The following is a 16567-nucleotide window of genomic DNA, read 5'->3' on the forward strand; positions in this document are numbered from 1 at the left end:
TGATTTTCTCTGTGAGTTTTCAAGTTTCAGTGTACATATTTCCTAGTTCTAAAGAGAAGCAGGGTGAACCTTTGATTCAGTGTGCATGCCTGCCAACGGCTGTCAGAAAGAGGATGTGATAAGTATTTTTTAATGTTTTTTTAACTATAAAGAAATATGAATGCACCATCACCAAACTGCTGGCATTTTTGAGAGTAAGCTCAGAAGAGAGCTGGCCAAAACGGTACCGACCACAAGCTGCCACGCACAGCCCACTCTTTCACCTTCTCCTTCGCGTGACACTAATTAATACATCTCTTGCACTAAGTCTAATGGTTATGAAGATGGGAACAATACCCAGATGGTCATAAAACTGCATTTAGTTTTTTTAATTGCTCTGTTCAGTCTTTGTAATGGCATAAAGCAATATGCTTAGAGATGCCCTCTCTCTTTCATTATGCATGAGGCTGATTGAGATAATGGCCATCTGAGGGACTTGAGAAGAAGGTACCAATCTCATCATCTCTTCATCTCTGGGAGCAGTCTTGACAGATGACAGTCCAAGCCTTGCTGGAGCCTAGACCCAGGTGATGAGTGACCTCTCTGAAGTCAATCTAACCATCCACAAAACATGTACATTATTCAGGATATTGCTCCCTGCCCTGCGTCCTTCCCTACCCCAGTAAAAGAACCAAACATTCTGTCAGCCATATTCCATCTGGGAGACAGGGAGGCCCACTGGAGCATTCTGGTATGAATAATGAGATGAGTTCCTGCATTCAACTGCATTGAAGACACCTCTAGACAACATTGTGGCCATCTGTGTTGAAGTTTCATTTTCAAAATTATGGTCTTCGAAATGTCTACTTCCCAGGTCTAGGTCCCTGTTTCCTGTCACCGTGCCCTCTACTTACATCTATCACAAAAGTGAGTTTCCCACTAACACTGCCTGAGAGTGCTCAGGAGTCGGGGATTTATCCAGACAAAGAACAAGAACCCTCTTAGCTGCCCTGCCACTGCTCAGAGTTCTGTGTATCGGCTCTGCCCTGCACCTCAGCTCTGTTCAGGAATGAGGTCCAGCCCCTATGTCTTAGCCTTCACTGCCAGAGAATTTCTTAGAACAAAACTAGGGTAAGCTGGGCGGTGGTGGCACGCGCCTTTAATCCCAGCACTCGGGAGGCAGAGGCAGGCGGATCTCTGTGAGTTCGAGACCAGCCTGGTCTACAGAGCTAGTTCCAGGACAGGCTCCAAAGCCACAGAGAAACCCTGTCTCAAAAAACCAAAAAAAAAAAAAAACAAAAAAAAAAACAAAAAAAAAAAACTAGGGTGAGCACACACTTCCTCTCTGGGTATCATCTCTTTGTAACTCTATTAGCTAACTAGATAACATGCTGTCCTTTTTGTGCCCACTAACTTGAGAATAGGCTCAAAATCTTGGCCAACCAGTGGAGAAAGTCCGAGGCCCCTCCAGGAAAGGTTTAAGGGGTGGGCTGGCTGCAAAGATGGCCCAGGAAGAGCACTGTGCCTTCCCACATCTACACCCAGCTGTAACTCCAGCTCCAGGGTGATCTGAAGCAACCTGCTGGCCTCTTCAGGCAAGTGTACTCATAGGCACATATTACATGGATGTACAGGCACATAATTAAATTTTTTTAAAGGATTTATAAAGATTTTTTAAAATCACCTTTAAAAATTTAATGTACAAATGAGAAATGTTCTGATTTAACATGGCTTTTAAACACTTTACTTCTAAAGCAAGATATAATATGCTTTTTCCAACATAGCCAACTAACTGCACCGAAGAATTCACTGAACAGTGGTTGCCTTTATGCTGTGTGAAGCCCTCTGATTGTGCCTTTGTACTTTTTTCTAGTCTTTTCTGTTGTTCTACATTCTGTGTTACTTTTTTGTTTTGTTTTGTTTTGTTTTTGTTTTTCGAGACAGGGTTTCTCTGTGGTTTTGGAGCCTGTCCTGGAACTAGCTCTGTAGACCAGGCTGGTCTCGAACTCACAGAGATCCGCCTGCCTCTGTCTCCCGAGTGCTGGGATTAAAGGCGTGCGCCACCATCGCCCGGCCCTGTGTTACTTTAATAGATAAGAAAGAAAAGAAAAAAATCCCAACTGGTTACAACCCACTCAACCCTAGGACAAGTCCAGCCTTTGGAAAACAGTGACATTACTGGCGTCTGCAGCATCAACAGAAACATCCCCAGTGCACTGACACGGAGGAGGCCCACGGCAGCCAGCAGTCAGCTGGCTGTGTTCACCCATACAGACTGCATAGACTGCGGTGCGCTGACACCGGAGAGGCCCCAGGGCAGCCAGCAGAGTCAGCTCACTGTCCTGTCCTATCCATTTTACTCTTTTTCCTGGCCAAATTGTAGTTCAGCTAGAGACCACATTTTCAAACTCCCTTTGCAGTGAGGTGGCATTATGGGACCAAGTCCCACCAAAGAGATGTGAATAAAAAGAAAATCCTTTCCTGTGGACTTCTCTTCTAGAATAGAAACCAGAGTACCAACAGTCAAACTTTCATCAGGCAGAGGGTAATGGCCTAGAGTAAAGTCATCACACTATTGTCCACGAAACTAATCTGGCCCACCACTTGTTTCTATAAATAAAGTTTTATCAGCACCCAACCAGTACACTGCCCTCCATACACACACCCCATAAATAATCTGGGGCTTTTCTGTGCTGCAGCAGAGTTCAGAATATCACAGGTGCTACAAAACTGAAAATATTTACTCTTGGGCCCTGCCGGGATAATAAATGCTTGCTGCTCCCTGATCTATCGTGGGCAGGCCACCCTGTTAATGAGGGGCTGGGAGGTCCCAGGATGACCTCCTGGAGTGGAACTTTCTATCTTTTCCAGAATATTCTGTGAGCACAAAAGAAATTTGTCTATAAAATGCTGCTTGTGCAGCAGTATTTTAGAATCTCTTTGTTCCAAAAGTTATCTTTCATCTAATCTAATTTCTTGCTGTGTTGGGTCCTCACAGGTAGGAGCTTCGAAATCCTCTCAGCACTGCCAGCGCAGTATTTGGTCAACAGTACAGAACCCACGTATCTCTGCCTCTGCCTCCACTCCCCAAGTATTTAATTCTGCATTTTAGCATTTAGCAGAGTGAACCCCAAATGGTCCCCAAAGCTCTGAGATCCTATGATCCAGGATTAAATGAAGTCAGAGACTGAAAATAGGGCTGGAGAGCTTGTTCAGCGGGGCGAGCACTTGTCAGGCAAGCATGAGGGTCTGAGTTCAGATCTTCAGAACCCATGCGGAGCAAGCCTCCAGTGCAGCATCTAGAACATCAGCTCTCCCAAGGGGAGACAGGAGTCAGGTAAACAAGAAAGCTCAGAAGTGCACAGGCAGGCTAGCCTGGAGTACACATGGAAAAACAACATAGCAACCCTAGCTCAACAAAGTGAAGGTAAGTCCAACAGCTTAGGCTGTCCACTGATCACTTCTCCGTGTGTGTGTGTGTGTGTGTGTGTGTGTGCATGTGTATGTGTGTACACATGGAAAAACAACATAGCAACCCTAGATCAACAAGGTGAAGGTAAGTCCAACAGCCAAGGCTGTCCTCTGACCTCTTCTCCGTGTGTGTGTGTATGTGTGTGTGTGTGTGTGTGTGTATACATACTCACACACACGAGAGACAGACAGACACAGACACAGAGACAGAGAAATTTATTTTTCTCTAACACATTATATCCCAACTGCAGTTTCCCCTCCCTCCCCTCTCCCAGATCCACCTCTCCTCCATTATTTTTAAGACCACGAATCACTGCCCCACATTTCTGTGACTTCTCTCCCCTTGCCCTATTTTCTCCTTCCTTCAGTTGCTGGGAGATTTATTTTGCTTAAGAATTTCTTCTAAGCCACCCAGTAGGCTCCAGATTTTGGCTGAGTTCAGCTTTCTCATCACGTCCTGCTGTGTTTCCTGTCGTCTGTGCTCAAACCCATTTGCTCACCCACTCATTCTCGGAATCTTTCTAGTTGCCCAGAAAGTTCTATCTTGAGGAAAATATCGGGGTCTCAACTTGTCCGTGAGGGTGAACCCACAGACATCCAAGCTACTGAGCACTCGATCTGGCACTTCTCACAGTTAGCCGTGAATCTTCTTTGGTCCTTTCCTTCCCATTTCAAACACCCATGGGGAGAGTTAGCAAGTCCACACAGAATAAAAGCCAGTGAGGACTTTAGGCCAGATATCAAAAGAATGAAGAGTTTCCAATTTGTTCAGATCCCTTGGATTTATCCCCAACATTTCTAGTACATGAAATATGCATGGCGTAAGGACCCAGAATTCACAACGATATAATCTTCTATGGAAAGTAAGTTAACATTATGACTTACAGCGTTTGAAACTGACTGGTATCGATCGTAGCTAATGAGGACAATATTGTAGACAGATGCTGTACACAAAAGATAGTCAACAATGAGCCAAAACGTGCAGATTTCACTTCCAAAATTCCAGGTAAACACTGTGTGAGGGATGTACAGAGGGATGGAGATCGCACCTGTGCAGGGAGGAAAGGAATTAAAAATCAATGTTGGGACAGCACGATGGCTAAGTCACTAAAGATATTTGCCACCAATCTTGACAAATCCCAAAGCCAAATGACACAAGGAGAGCCCTAACTCCTGCACGTTGTGCTCAAACCTACTCTTGAATAAAATGGCATGCTATGGTACAGACACACACACACCCCACTCAATAAATATTTAATCAATTTTTAATTAAAAACAGTTCACATCACTGACTACAAAAAAAACCATATTCTCATGTATCATGATATGCCTGAATTCACTGAAAATATCTTAGTTATCACTAGAATTCGATAACTGTCCTTTAAAGATGTTTATGGAAAGCCTTGGTCTTCAGCATGGGAGGATGGCGAGGCATGGGGACGTTTAGGAGATGGAGCTTAGTGCGAGGTTTTTAGGTCAAAATTGTGGAACAGAGCTCTGCCAGGCTCCCCACCCTTCCTGGTTCTAGGTGTAAGCGCTCACTCACACACCCGTTGACATCCACCACCATCGAGAGTCAAAGCAATAGGCCACCCAAATCTGAATTTGAACTCCCTAACTGTGATCTAATATTTTCCCTTCTAAGTTCTTTGCCTCAGATATTTTTTTTGCAGTAAAGCTGTGCCAACAAAGCTATAAATAAAAACGTTAGTTTTTGCCCCCATGCACTCTTTAGATCACAAACAGCTACTGTGAGGGCTCCTATGACTCCGAGGTAAAGTACATGTTCTAATCATACTTCCATCAAAAGTCACCTGTGTGCATTTGTGCCCCAACCCAAACATGGTGGCTCACCCCTCCCACAGCACAGCACAGCACAGACCATATTTTCCATCCCTTTCTCTTTGCCAACATTGTTCTTCCCAGAGCGTCTTCCTCTTTGTGTCTTTGTGCTGGGGATCAAATCTCGGGCCTTAACTAGGCACATACTGCTCTCCTCCTGGCCTCCTCTTCACTAGGGAACTGCATGTATTTCTGTCACTCTTCCTGCAAATCTGAACATCCACTTCCTCCAAGGCCTCTGGAGGCTCTTGGGCTGAGGTGATCCCTCTGCCACTTACACTCTCAGCAGCTTTGTCATTGTTTTACAGGGTTTTGTACGTGTTAATTACATACACCAAAGAGTTTCATGATGACATTATCATGCATGAAAATAATGTTTTCTTATAGTGTTATCTTCACCATCCATCCTCTCCCCAATCAGTCCCCCCTTTCTCTCTCTCTCTCTCTCTCTCTCTCTCTCTCTCCCTCTCTCATCTCTCTCTGTGTGTGTCTCTCTTGCTGTCTTTTGTGCATGTGTGTGTGCACATGCAATTGTGCATGCACGAGTGTACATATGGATGCACATGGATGCAGGTTCACGCACCTAGGCATGGACACATGTGGAGACCATAAGATAATGTCAGAATATCTTTCTCAATTACTTCTCAACCTTAAGTTTTGAGACAGGATCTCTGGTTGAACCTGGGGCTCCCTGCTTAACCCAAACTGGCTGGGGAATAAGTCCCTTGGAATTCTCTTGCATTTGCTTCTTAATGTAGCATTGGTGTCACAGGCAAGCACTTCATGCTCAGTGAGAGAGGACTGCACCCCGAATCATATCTCCAGCCCTTACATGTGTTTAACTTTGCCATTTTCTCTTTTCTCTGTACTACTTGTATTCTGCTTGATATCATGGTCTTCATTTCATTTGTCTTTCCTGGAGATTAAAACCCTGTCACAGACCAATGTTATTTGTGCTCCTTATGTCTACATTGGCCACACAATGTTTGTGCTCCTTGTGTCTACATTGGTCGCACACTGTTTGTGCTCCTTATGTCTATGTTGGCCTCACAATGTCTTGTGCATTCAACTTAATAACAGCTGATGTGTGTTGGTGACCACATGTCAGGAATCACGTATCATCTTATAAAAAAAAAGAAATTAAATGAAACAAACACAATCTCATTTAAACATACACACAGAAAATAAACTATCCTCTAACTGCATCCCTACAGGAACTTGGTGAGTTAGGAAGCAGGCAGATTTAACAACTAAAGAGCCTAGTGTGACGGGCACAGCTGCAATCTTAGCATTTGGGAGGCGGAGTCAGGAATGTTATGGTGAGTTTGAAGTTAGCCTGGAGTAAAAGGAGACCCTGTCTCAAAAAATAAACAAAAACAGTTAAAGAAACTAATAACTGAAAAAGGAGACACAAAGCAAGATCCAGTCAGCTGGTGGGCCCCAAAGGAGGCCATCGAGATCAAAACCCTTAGGTAGCTACAGCCGTCCTTGACAATGATCAAACAGCAATTCAACCATGGTGACTGTGCCCAGCGCTGACACGGTTGGCCAGGGAATGACTATGCTGGACTGCCAGCTCTTTGGTGCCACATCAGACAGGTGTCACTACTGGCTGGGGATGTGATCTTTTCTGTGGCTGAAACCTGGTTCTGTGGTGTGTCTGCATATTTTATCGGGCCCTGGCAGACCTGGTCCTGCTCTGCGTGAGAAGTAAATTTCTTCATCATGAAGAACAATAGTAATGGGGACAGAAGAGCAAAGGCGAGCAGAAGGAAACAAGCCCTGTCCTCTCTCCACGGGGCAGGCTGCCAGGCTGTAGCAAGGATGGCAGACTTGGTGTTTGTACCTGCATTTGCACCCAGATGGGAGACAGGACCACATGGAGGAAGAACTGGGTGGTCAGTGCTTTTACAATACTAGGGATAGACCCACATGTAGACAACTAGTCTACCATTGACCTGCATTCCCAGACCTGCTTCACTAGAGATAGACCCACATGTAGACAACTGGTCTACCATTGACCTGCATTCCCAGACCTGCTTCACTAGAGATAGACCCACATGTAGACAACTGGTCTACCATTGACCTGCATTCCCAGACCCACTCTTACTGTCATTTTTGAGACAGAGCCTAAACAAAGTTGCCAAAGCTGGCCTTGAACTCACTCTGTAGCAAAAGCAGACTGAGATCTTGGGAGTCCTCGTAGAGCAGTGCCCCAGTAGCTGGGATTATAGGCATCACCAACTGTCTTCCATTCCCACATGTAGTTCAAATAACATGCTGGCTTTACGTTTCAGCTATAGGGCAATGTGGTTTATGTGGGGTTTGGTTTATTGACAGGATCTCACTATCTAGGCCAGGCTGCCTTCAAATTCACTGTGTGGCTTGGGCTGTCCTAGAACCTGTGGTCCTCCTGCCTTAGCCTTCCTCCCTGCCTGGGGCTGAGATCACTGGCATACACTGCCAACCTTGGCTCCGTGCTTTCAATGATCAGTAAGCTTCCCTGTGGTGACTTTTACATCATTAGGCGGGGAGCAGGAGGGCAAGTGGGCCAACTACGGCAGAAAGAAGAGCCCCAACTTTACCTGAGATAAAGTACCTCAAACTGAAACATTCGTATTTTGGTCCATCGTGTGGTTTTCAATGTTCCCAGCATGCATACTTTCCACCTCTACACTAGCTTCTTCCACAGAAGTGAAATCACTAGACGTGACTGACTTAAAGATTAAGGAGGGAGATCTGAGGGAGATCCTTTTCCATTATCTTTCTGAATTCTATGAAAGAGGAAGTATGTGCTAAGGTTTCTAGAAACAGTTTTAAATAATAGCTGGCTTAGAGCACACTAGTGTGTTCCTGGGGGAGGGTTGTGTGTGTACAAGCATGCGTGTCTGTGTGTCTGTATTTGTGTCTTTGTGTGCCTCTGTGTGTCTGTGTGTGTGTCTATATGTGTCTTGTCTCGGTGTGTATGTGTGCATGTCTGTGCTTGTGTCTCTGTGTGTGTGTCTATATGTGTCTTGTCTCTATGTGTATGTGTGCATGTCTGTGTGTCTCTGTGTCTCCTTGGGGCCTTCTACTTTATTTTTGAAGACAGTGTCTCTCACTGAACCTGGAGCTCCCTGACTTGGCTAAGTGAGGCAGATAAATCCATCTGCCCCTCAGCTGCTTTCCTTCCAAACCACTCACTCCATCCTTTGGCTCACATGCACTGCACACCTTCCTCCGCACATCCTTCCAGCTTGATTCTTCTGGGTATACTCTTCCCTCAGAGAGCTGCTCAGAGAGCTGCTTCCGCTTGGCTGTGTTCTCAACCGGCGAGCCCTCCATCTTTACACTGAAACCCCCCTCGTCCCCTCCCCTGCCCTCTCCCCACTCTCATCTCACTGTATTTTTCTTGTCGCCTCTAAAACGCTACACAGTTTTACTTATTTATGCTGTGTATTGTGTCTCCCTGGTCTCACACCTGGCAGAAAAAGAAGTGCCCCAAGGGCAAGACGTTCCGCCCGTCTTCTAGCTTTGACTCCTATAACTGTCACAGAGTGAACTGAGGACAGCAGGCAAGGCCAGTTTCCCTTAAATCTGACACCAACCTGGCACTCCCTCCTCCAGCAGCAGCAAGCAAGCGGTGAGAGGAACTCCTTACAACACTACTGGCTGCATGGATCCCGGCGATTCATCTCTGACCAGGGAGGAGTACACAGGGTGCTGGGGACTGTGTGCTCACTCCACTCCCTGCCTTACATGCAGACATTTTAAGACTCGAGCAGCTGTAGAGAAATGGAACCTCTAAAGGAAAAACTAAGGGTAAAAGTCATAGGGTGGGACCCTGATTTAGTACACCCATATCCACACAAAAGGGGACAACTGAGAATTTGCCTGTCTTTGCAGGCATCCCTAGAGGCCGGATGAAGAGAAAAGCAGCCGGAGCAAAACTTCACCAGGAACCAAATTTGCTAGGACCTTGACCTGAGGCATCTCTGCCTCCAGACGCGGGTGAACACAAACTCCCGGGGGTTAAGCTTCCAGCCAGTGGGGTTTGTTTTGTTTTGTTTTGTTGTTTTTGTTTTTAACGAGCTAAGGTTTTTCTGTAGCTTTGGAGCCTGACCTGGAACTCACTCTGTAGACCAGGCTGTCCTGTCCTTGAACTCACAGAGATCATCGCCCCCCCCACACACACACACATTTTTTTTTTTTTTGGTACAGAGTTTCACTATGTAGCCCTAGCTGGCCTTGAATTTAGGATTCTGCCTGCCTCCACCTCCCCAAAGCTGGGATTAAAGGTGTAGTCTAACACTCCCAGTCTGTGTACACACATTTTGAAAAGAAATAAAAGTCCTGCTTGGTCTGCTCACGACATCACGCAGCTGAAAGAAGCTGTTCTTTGCCAACTCACGTGAGGGTGAAAGGGACCACATCCATAGGGCCACTCCTCAGAAGCAGGCACAGCTCCTGGCCAGGTACTCAAACCCCAAATGGAAACACCTCCTTGTTTTTTACCTTTGACCACACACAGAGACACTCATTCTTAACTGAAACCATCTTGGTTTGAAAGTTCACAGTTCAAGGCTCTCTTATCTTTCGGCCTCACCCTTCCCTAAGCCAGAGTTACCGGCGCCTCACCCACTCTGGGCCAAAGTGCAGCACCTCTTTTAAAAGCTAAGTGTCGAGCCGGGCGGTGGTGGCGCACGCCTTTAATCCCAGCACTCGGGAGGCAGAGGCAGGCGGATCTCTGTGAGTTCGAGACCAGCCTGGTCTACAAGAGCTAGTTCCAGGACAGGCTCCAAAGCTACAGAGAAACCCTGAATCGAAAAAACCAAAAAAAAAAAAAAAAAAAAAAGCTAAGTGTCTCCTAAGGTCCTATGATTCTGTGCAGGAAGAAGACAGTGGTGATGTGTGTTTTTATAGGAGACCATTGTCTGTGCCTGTACACACTCGTAAATCCACATGTGTAAGGTGAGCAGGGAGAACAGTGTAAAAGGATCTGTGTCTAGCTGAAGTATTAGCCAGAGAGACAAAATGGAAGAGAGAAAGCGGGAAGGACTACCATTTGTTACAACACAGTGTTCGGGCATCCTCTTGGCAGTTTCATCCTCCGAGTTGGACTTTAATATAAACACAAGCTTCATACAGCTATGTGGATTTAAATCACACACACTAGCCCGAGGCCCTTCACTGTCAGGAGAAAGCAGGAATGTTAGATTGGTTAGTTCCTGTCATCTGCGGCCTTTCGTTTCTATTCTTGGTAAGCTCCACTCCACAATGGCATTACGATCTGAAGGTCCTCACCATACAAAGACAACTTCAGCCCTTGCTTCCTCTATCCAACCATTTGAAGAGCAGCCAACCTGTTGTGCACACTCAGGAAAATACACACAATGCTTGTGGACTGTGTCATGGTTGAGTCTTGGAATTGTCTCCCCATCTCTATTTCTAGAAATCCTATCTGAATCTCAGGGTTGCTCTTGGGATGCCACCATCCTGTAACCAAGTGTGCCCCATCTGTTCCCTCGTGTCCACAGCACTCTGTGCATCGTCATGGAGACTCCCAGTGCTCCACACTCCAACAGTCCTGTGAATGCCATCTTACATCCCCTGTCACTGAAGAAAGAGATGAACTCACTCTTCCGTGCATTCTCTGATTACTTAACAGCATGTGAGTGCCTAACTATGTTAGTGTGTACTGTGTATGATACAGATACTGGTGAACTCAGTTTGAGTGGAAACATCTGTCAAGGCATCAAAGAGAGAGGACTACCATTTGTTACAACACAGTGTTTGGGCATCCTGTTCAGAGTTTCATCCTCCGAGTTGGACTTTAATATAAATACAAGCTTCATACAGCTGTGCAGAAAAATAGTGTGGCCATCCCAAGAGAAAGTCTCCCGGCCCCTCTAAGACACATCAGTCCTCTGAAGTACTGTGGTCATCCTGTGATGAGCTTTGTGAAAGGAGGCGAGCATGCCTCGTCAGTCCAGCAAGCAGAGCACTGTGCTCACAGAAATGGTAACGACAAGGAAGTGAAACGAGTTTTAAAAAATATTTTAAGGAAAGATGAATCTGATGTCTGTGAACCCTTGCAATCGCTGCTGCTATGGTACCCTGTCGCTTGCAAAGTAGCTGCCGGCTGGGTGTGTACGATTCTGCGCTACACAGTACCCTGAGAACTGCTCCATAGTTCATCCCACTTCCTGATCATGCTGGCTCCCAGCAGACATGTGACTCCTGTCACTTCAGCACTGGATACAAAGGGAACTGTACTTCTTAGGAAAGTATATGTATAAGTCTAAACATGTTAGAAAATAGTTCTGAGAACAAGCTAATGGTGACACTAAATAATTCTAGAACTATTCTGGACTCATTTAGTCTATAAAAAAATTAAACTGTTTTCAGAGCAAACTTCCCCTATTAGCCATGTGCACAGAATTCCCTTTAAAGTAGCATAACCACCCTCTACTGCGTTCTAACACTTTAGTTTTTCTTCTTAGCCCCTTCCGATCCGTACAGTCCATGAAATAACAAGACCTTAAGGTTTCAGAAATGAATGAGAGCTCGAAAAGACTATTGGAAATAAAAACACAGAACTTACCCACGAAGAAGTCTGAAATAGCCAAATTAAGTAAAAAATAATTACTTCGATGTCTAAGGTTTTTGTCCACCACAAAGGCTAAAATGACCACAGCATTGCCCAACATTATAGCAAAAGCAAGCAGGGACATCAGAAGGGCCAAGGAGACTTTTGCAGTCAATGTCAAGCTGCCAGAGCTGTTTGCTTCCAGTGGCATGCTGAATGACGCTCAGCAGGGCAAATCCACCTGGCCAGGCAGTTCTAACAAGCCTGCTTCCCAGGCAGGGGCCATCACATATATAGAGTCTCCCACTCAAAACAACACCTTCGAATAGAATGATGATTTCACACGACTTCCTGATTATTGATAACAATCAACTTGTGGCTGCAATTTCCCTTTAACTGACACTGAAAATGTGTTTCCACAAAAACAACAAAACGTTTCGTCTTAAGAAAGGCAATGGGTTCATCCATTTCATCTATTTCCCAGGGAGAGAGCAATGTTTTATAGCATCTATAAAATATGGTTTATACATCTTATGAGCCATAAGCTGGGGTTGAGGAAAATTGGATATATATATATATATATGTCCATATATCCAGCTGAAAATTGTCTTCTGGCCACAAGGGGAAAGGGGGGCAGAGGACAATCCTCCCTGGTAGATAGCATTAAGTAAATGCTTGCAGAAGTCTTCAGAGCTGGTCAGGAAAGGGAAATAAAGTCAAAATCTAACAATCCTTCTGGATCAAAGGAATGGAGCTGAGAGCTGAGAGAACCAGAGGGTGATATGAATTTCAGAGAAGCCCAGAAAAGCTCCAAGGGTCCTCCATCTTCCATCTTCACCTGAGTGCTGAGCAGGAGAATATAGAGGGAACTTCTGTAGGCAGCAGCAAGAACGACCTGAGAAAATGGGCAAGGATGGTACCCAGTGCTTCCACGAGGCTGGATACTGGATCAACTCCCCTCAGCCCGATGAAAACGCTAAGGCACTGCACACTACACTCATAAAGGCCGAAATATTAGCCCCACACTAATATTTCTTGGGTTTTGAGCAACAACTCCTAAGACCAAAACCTATGAGAGGCAGATTGTTTTCAAATAAGTTCAATGCAACACTGAACACAGTTCAAAAATACATGGAAGTGGCTTATGCAGATTATCCCAATCTCTAGGGAAGCTGAGGCAGAAGGATTGGTGTGATGAGGCCCTATCAGGCTACTTTCTGAGTTCCAGGCTAACCTGCACTACAAAGTGATGAGGTATCTCAAGAATAGAAGAAAAGAGTATTTATAGACCATAAAATAATCCCAAACCAAAGAGGTAATTACAAATAATATCAGGCACTTCAAGAAACAAGCTAAGAAACCTGTAATAAAGGAACAAATCAGTTCCCAAAACCACCGAACATTGCACAGTTATTAAACTAAAGAGAAAAGACACCATAGTATTTATTATATCTGTGTTCTATTCTTGGAGGAACTATGTAAAACTATAAAGATGAATGGAAGAGAAAGCTAGAATGCCTCAACTGGAAGATCATATATTGATCTTAATGAAGTATCAGATATCACAGAGGAAATTAATTAAATGCATAGATAGAGGATTTTTATGGAAATTAGGAGATCAGTACTGGGCTACAGGATAGCTTGCGTCTCAGTAGAGTCCCTAAGGAAAGAAAGGAAGAAGAGGGAACATGCTTGAAAAATGAATGACTAAAACATCCAAAGACTGGTAAAAGCTTGGAAACCCCAGAAACAGAGAAAGAAACCTACACAAGGCTGGGGAAACACAATAGTCAGGGCGGGGCTTCCCTTGCAAGTATGAGGACTTGAGTTTGCTTCCCAGAGCACATGTTTTTAAAAACTAGACATGGTGGAACTGCGGAAGGCAGGGCACTGCACTCAGCAGCCAGGCAGGCAGCCTTGGGGAGCTCCAGGCCAGTAAGAGACACTGTGTCTAAACTAAGGTTGATACCTCCTGAGGAATGACATCTGAGGTCAACCTGTGCTCGCTACACACACAAAACACCCCCATATACATGCGCACACATACACATATGAACATGCACTTACACGTACTCACAAAAATAAACTACATAAGGCCCATCATACAAAATTGTGAAAAAAAACAAAAGCGCAAACAGAGCAGTGTTAACACCAAGTGAGGCAGTACCCACCCTGAGTCCCAGAACTAAACAGGTAAAGGAAGGAAGATCAGTCGGGAACTTAAGGTGATTGCTACAACACAGAAAACTTGAGATCAGCCAGGGTTGCATGAGATGCTGTCTCAAAACAAAACAGAAACAGTGGTTTAAAAAAAGAAAATCCAAATAGTAGGCGGTAGTAGGACATATAACATAAAATATAAAGATGTGAATGCCAGCAGGTTGCTTGTTGGAAGCAACGTATGGAGGAATTCATGAGTGGTTGCAACCCCTTTCCAGGGCTAAAGGGGAAAAGAAACTGTCAAGTATTCTACACTTAGAAAAATAAAACCTTAATATATTGTATGATAAAAATTTTCAGTGTGTACTATTTCCAACGTAGTTGCAAAAACTCCAAACCAGTTGATGGGTTAGATCATCTGTTCCATGTACCTAGCCAAGAGCGTGATCATGAAAATATTTGATTGAGTCATAGAAGGCATTATCCTTTCTCTGTATTTGTCCAAGATGGCACCTGCCCTTGGGAATGAGTCTAAAGGAAGTCCTACACTATCACACCTTCCACACAGTGACTTAACCAAAGGGATCTCAGGAAGGAATGGCTTGGATGACAACGGCAACTGGAGATGGATTCATGGAACTGAAATGTGAGATGAGGACAGTTGCTGAATGACTGTGACCAAGGGGGAGTCTAGGGTGAGAATGCCTTAAGAGAACCCACACCAAAAGAGGGACATTTTTTCTCCGTTTAGATCCCAGAACTGAAATAGTGAGATGAGGACAGATGAGTCTAGGGTGAGAATGCGTGTCTATTGTTTTGTTTGGGGGTATTTTTTTTGTCTTATTGATTTTCCTTTTTAGTTTGTGTACTTTGGATTTCAGTTTTGCTTTTTGTTGTTTTTCCTTTTAGATATTTGTTTGTTTATTGTTTTTGAGAGAGATAATAGGAGAATGGGAAATGGGTAGGGAGAGAGGTTGGAAGAATTTGGTAGATTTATGGAAAGGAAAAAAATAAAATCAAAATATAATTAGGAGAAAATCATTTTTGTTTTTTTTTTATTTTAAATTTTTTTTATTGAGAAAAGAAGAAAAAAAACATAAACAAAAAAACAAGTTTCCACCTCCTCCCAGCCTCCCATTTCCCTCCCCCTCCTCCCACCCTTCTCCCCCTCCTCCCACCCTTCTCCCCCTCCTCCCACCCTTCTCCCCCTCCCCCCACTCCTCTCCCCCTCCCTCTCCAGTCCACAGAGCAGTCCTGGTTCCCTGCCCTGTGGTAAGTCCTAGGTCCTCCCCCCTCCATCCATATCTAGGAAGGTGAACATCCAAACTGGCTAGGTTCCCACAAAGCCAGCACATTAAGTAGGATCAAAACCCCGTGCCATTGTCCTTGGCTTCTCATCAGCCCTCATTGTTCGCCATGTTCAGAGAGTCCGGTTTTATCCCATGCTTTTTCGGTCACAGTCCAGCTGGCCTTGGTGAGCTCCCAGTAGATCCGCTCCACTGTCTCAGTGGGTGGGTGCATGCCTCTTTGTGTAGTCCTGGCTATTCTGGAGCTCACTATGTAGACTAGGCTGGTCTCAAACTCAGAGATCTATCTGCCTCTGCCTCCTGAGTGCTGGGATTAAAGGCGTGTGTCACCACCTCCATAAAAAAAGTTTAATAAAGTTTTTTTTTTTTAAGATTCTGGGTTCTGGCTCTGTCTCTCATCTTTCCATCGGAATGGTTGGAGTACAGCTATGATGAATTTTGGCTTTTACATGGTGGGGTGGAACCCAGTTATCAGGCTTGCAGAGCAAGTGCTTTCGACTGCTGAGCCAAGTCCCCGGCTCTTTGGAAGCATTTTGAACAGTACTAGAAGTCTTCTAACATGAAACAAACAACGGGGCTTGGTGACACATGTCTCATGAGAAAACCCTAGTAACTGTGTTCCACAAATTTTCTGTTGATTTGATTATAAGAGACATTTTTAAATCCTAAGACAATAGAGATGAGGCCCTGTCTCTTACAGAGTGTAGTGTGAATTCTAATTGTCTTAATAATAAAAACCTGGAGTCAGATATTTAGAGGTGAGATCTGAAAATCAGAGGAACAGAGCAGCCAACCATTAGTTCTTATCTCTATGAAATCTTTGGACCAACTGGAATATCCTGTCTCTACAAGTCCTCAGACTGAATGACTGAGTGTCTGTCTCCTCCCACCTTATGTCCTCTCTGCCAAGCCTTCTGTCCCTACCTTCTGTCTCTACCTCCCTAGTGTTGGGATTAAAGGCATGTCATCCCAAGTGCTGGGATCAAAGGTATGAACTCTGTTTCTCTTTGAGACTGGATCAATCTAACGTACCCCAGGGTGGCCTTGAACTCAGAGAGAGATCTGTCTGCCTCAACCTCCTGAGTGCTGGGATTAAAATTGTGGTCTCTAGGGCTAACTAGTGTGCTAGCTCCTCACTCTGATCTTCAGGAAAGCTTTATTAGTTAAAGCACAACCAAAATATCATCACATTGGAGCCTGTAGTTTCATAAGAAAAAAAAAGATTATAAGGGTTGGAGAG

At 44.7% G+C, this 16567-nt stretch overlaps 1 protein-coding gene across 2 annotated transcripts in view; it reads right to left on the reverse strand.

Moving 5' to 3' along the window:
- LOC121445221 (histamine H4 receptor-like) overlaps window positions 1-12071 on the reverse strand; it is a 15743-nt gene extending 3672 nt beyond the window's left edge. Inside the window, exons 1-2 of one of the 2 annotated variants that reach the window (XM_041647246.1) lie at window positions 11876-12071; window positions 4336-4499 (exon numbers count right to left, since the gene is read on the reverse strand). In XM_041647246.1, the coding sequence (XP_041503180.1) occupies window positions 4336-4499; window positions 11876-12071 (360 nt within the window). Of the gene's footprint in view, window positions 1-4335; window positions 4500-8517; window positions 8538-11875 lie in introns of both variants that reach the window. The other variant, XM_041647247.1, reaches the window with a different exon arrangement.
- Window positions 12072-16567: the final 4496 nt, after the last annotated feature.

The sequence above is a fragment of the Microtus oregoni genome, unplaced genomic scaffold, assembly GCF_018167655.1.
Source record: "Microtus oregoni isolate MIOR12 unplaced genomic scaffold, Mior012 000166F_ref0000362, whole genome shotgun sequence".
Taxonomy (NCBI): Eukaryota; Metazoa; Chordata; class Mammalia; order Rodentia; family Cricetidae; genus Microtus; species Microtus oregoni.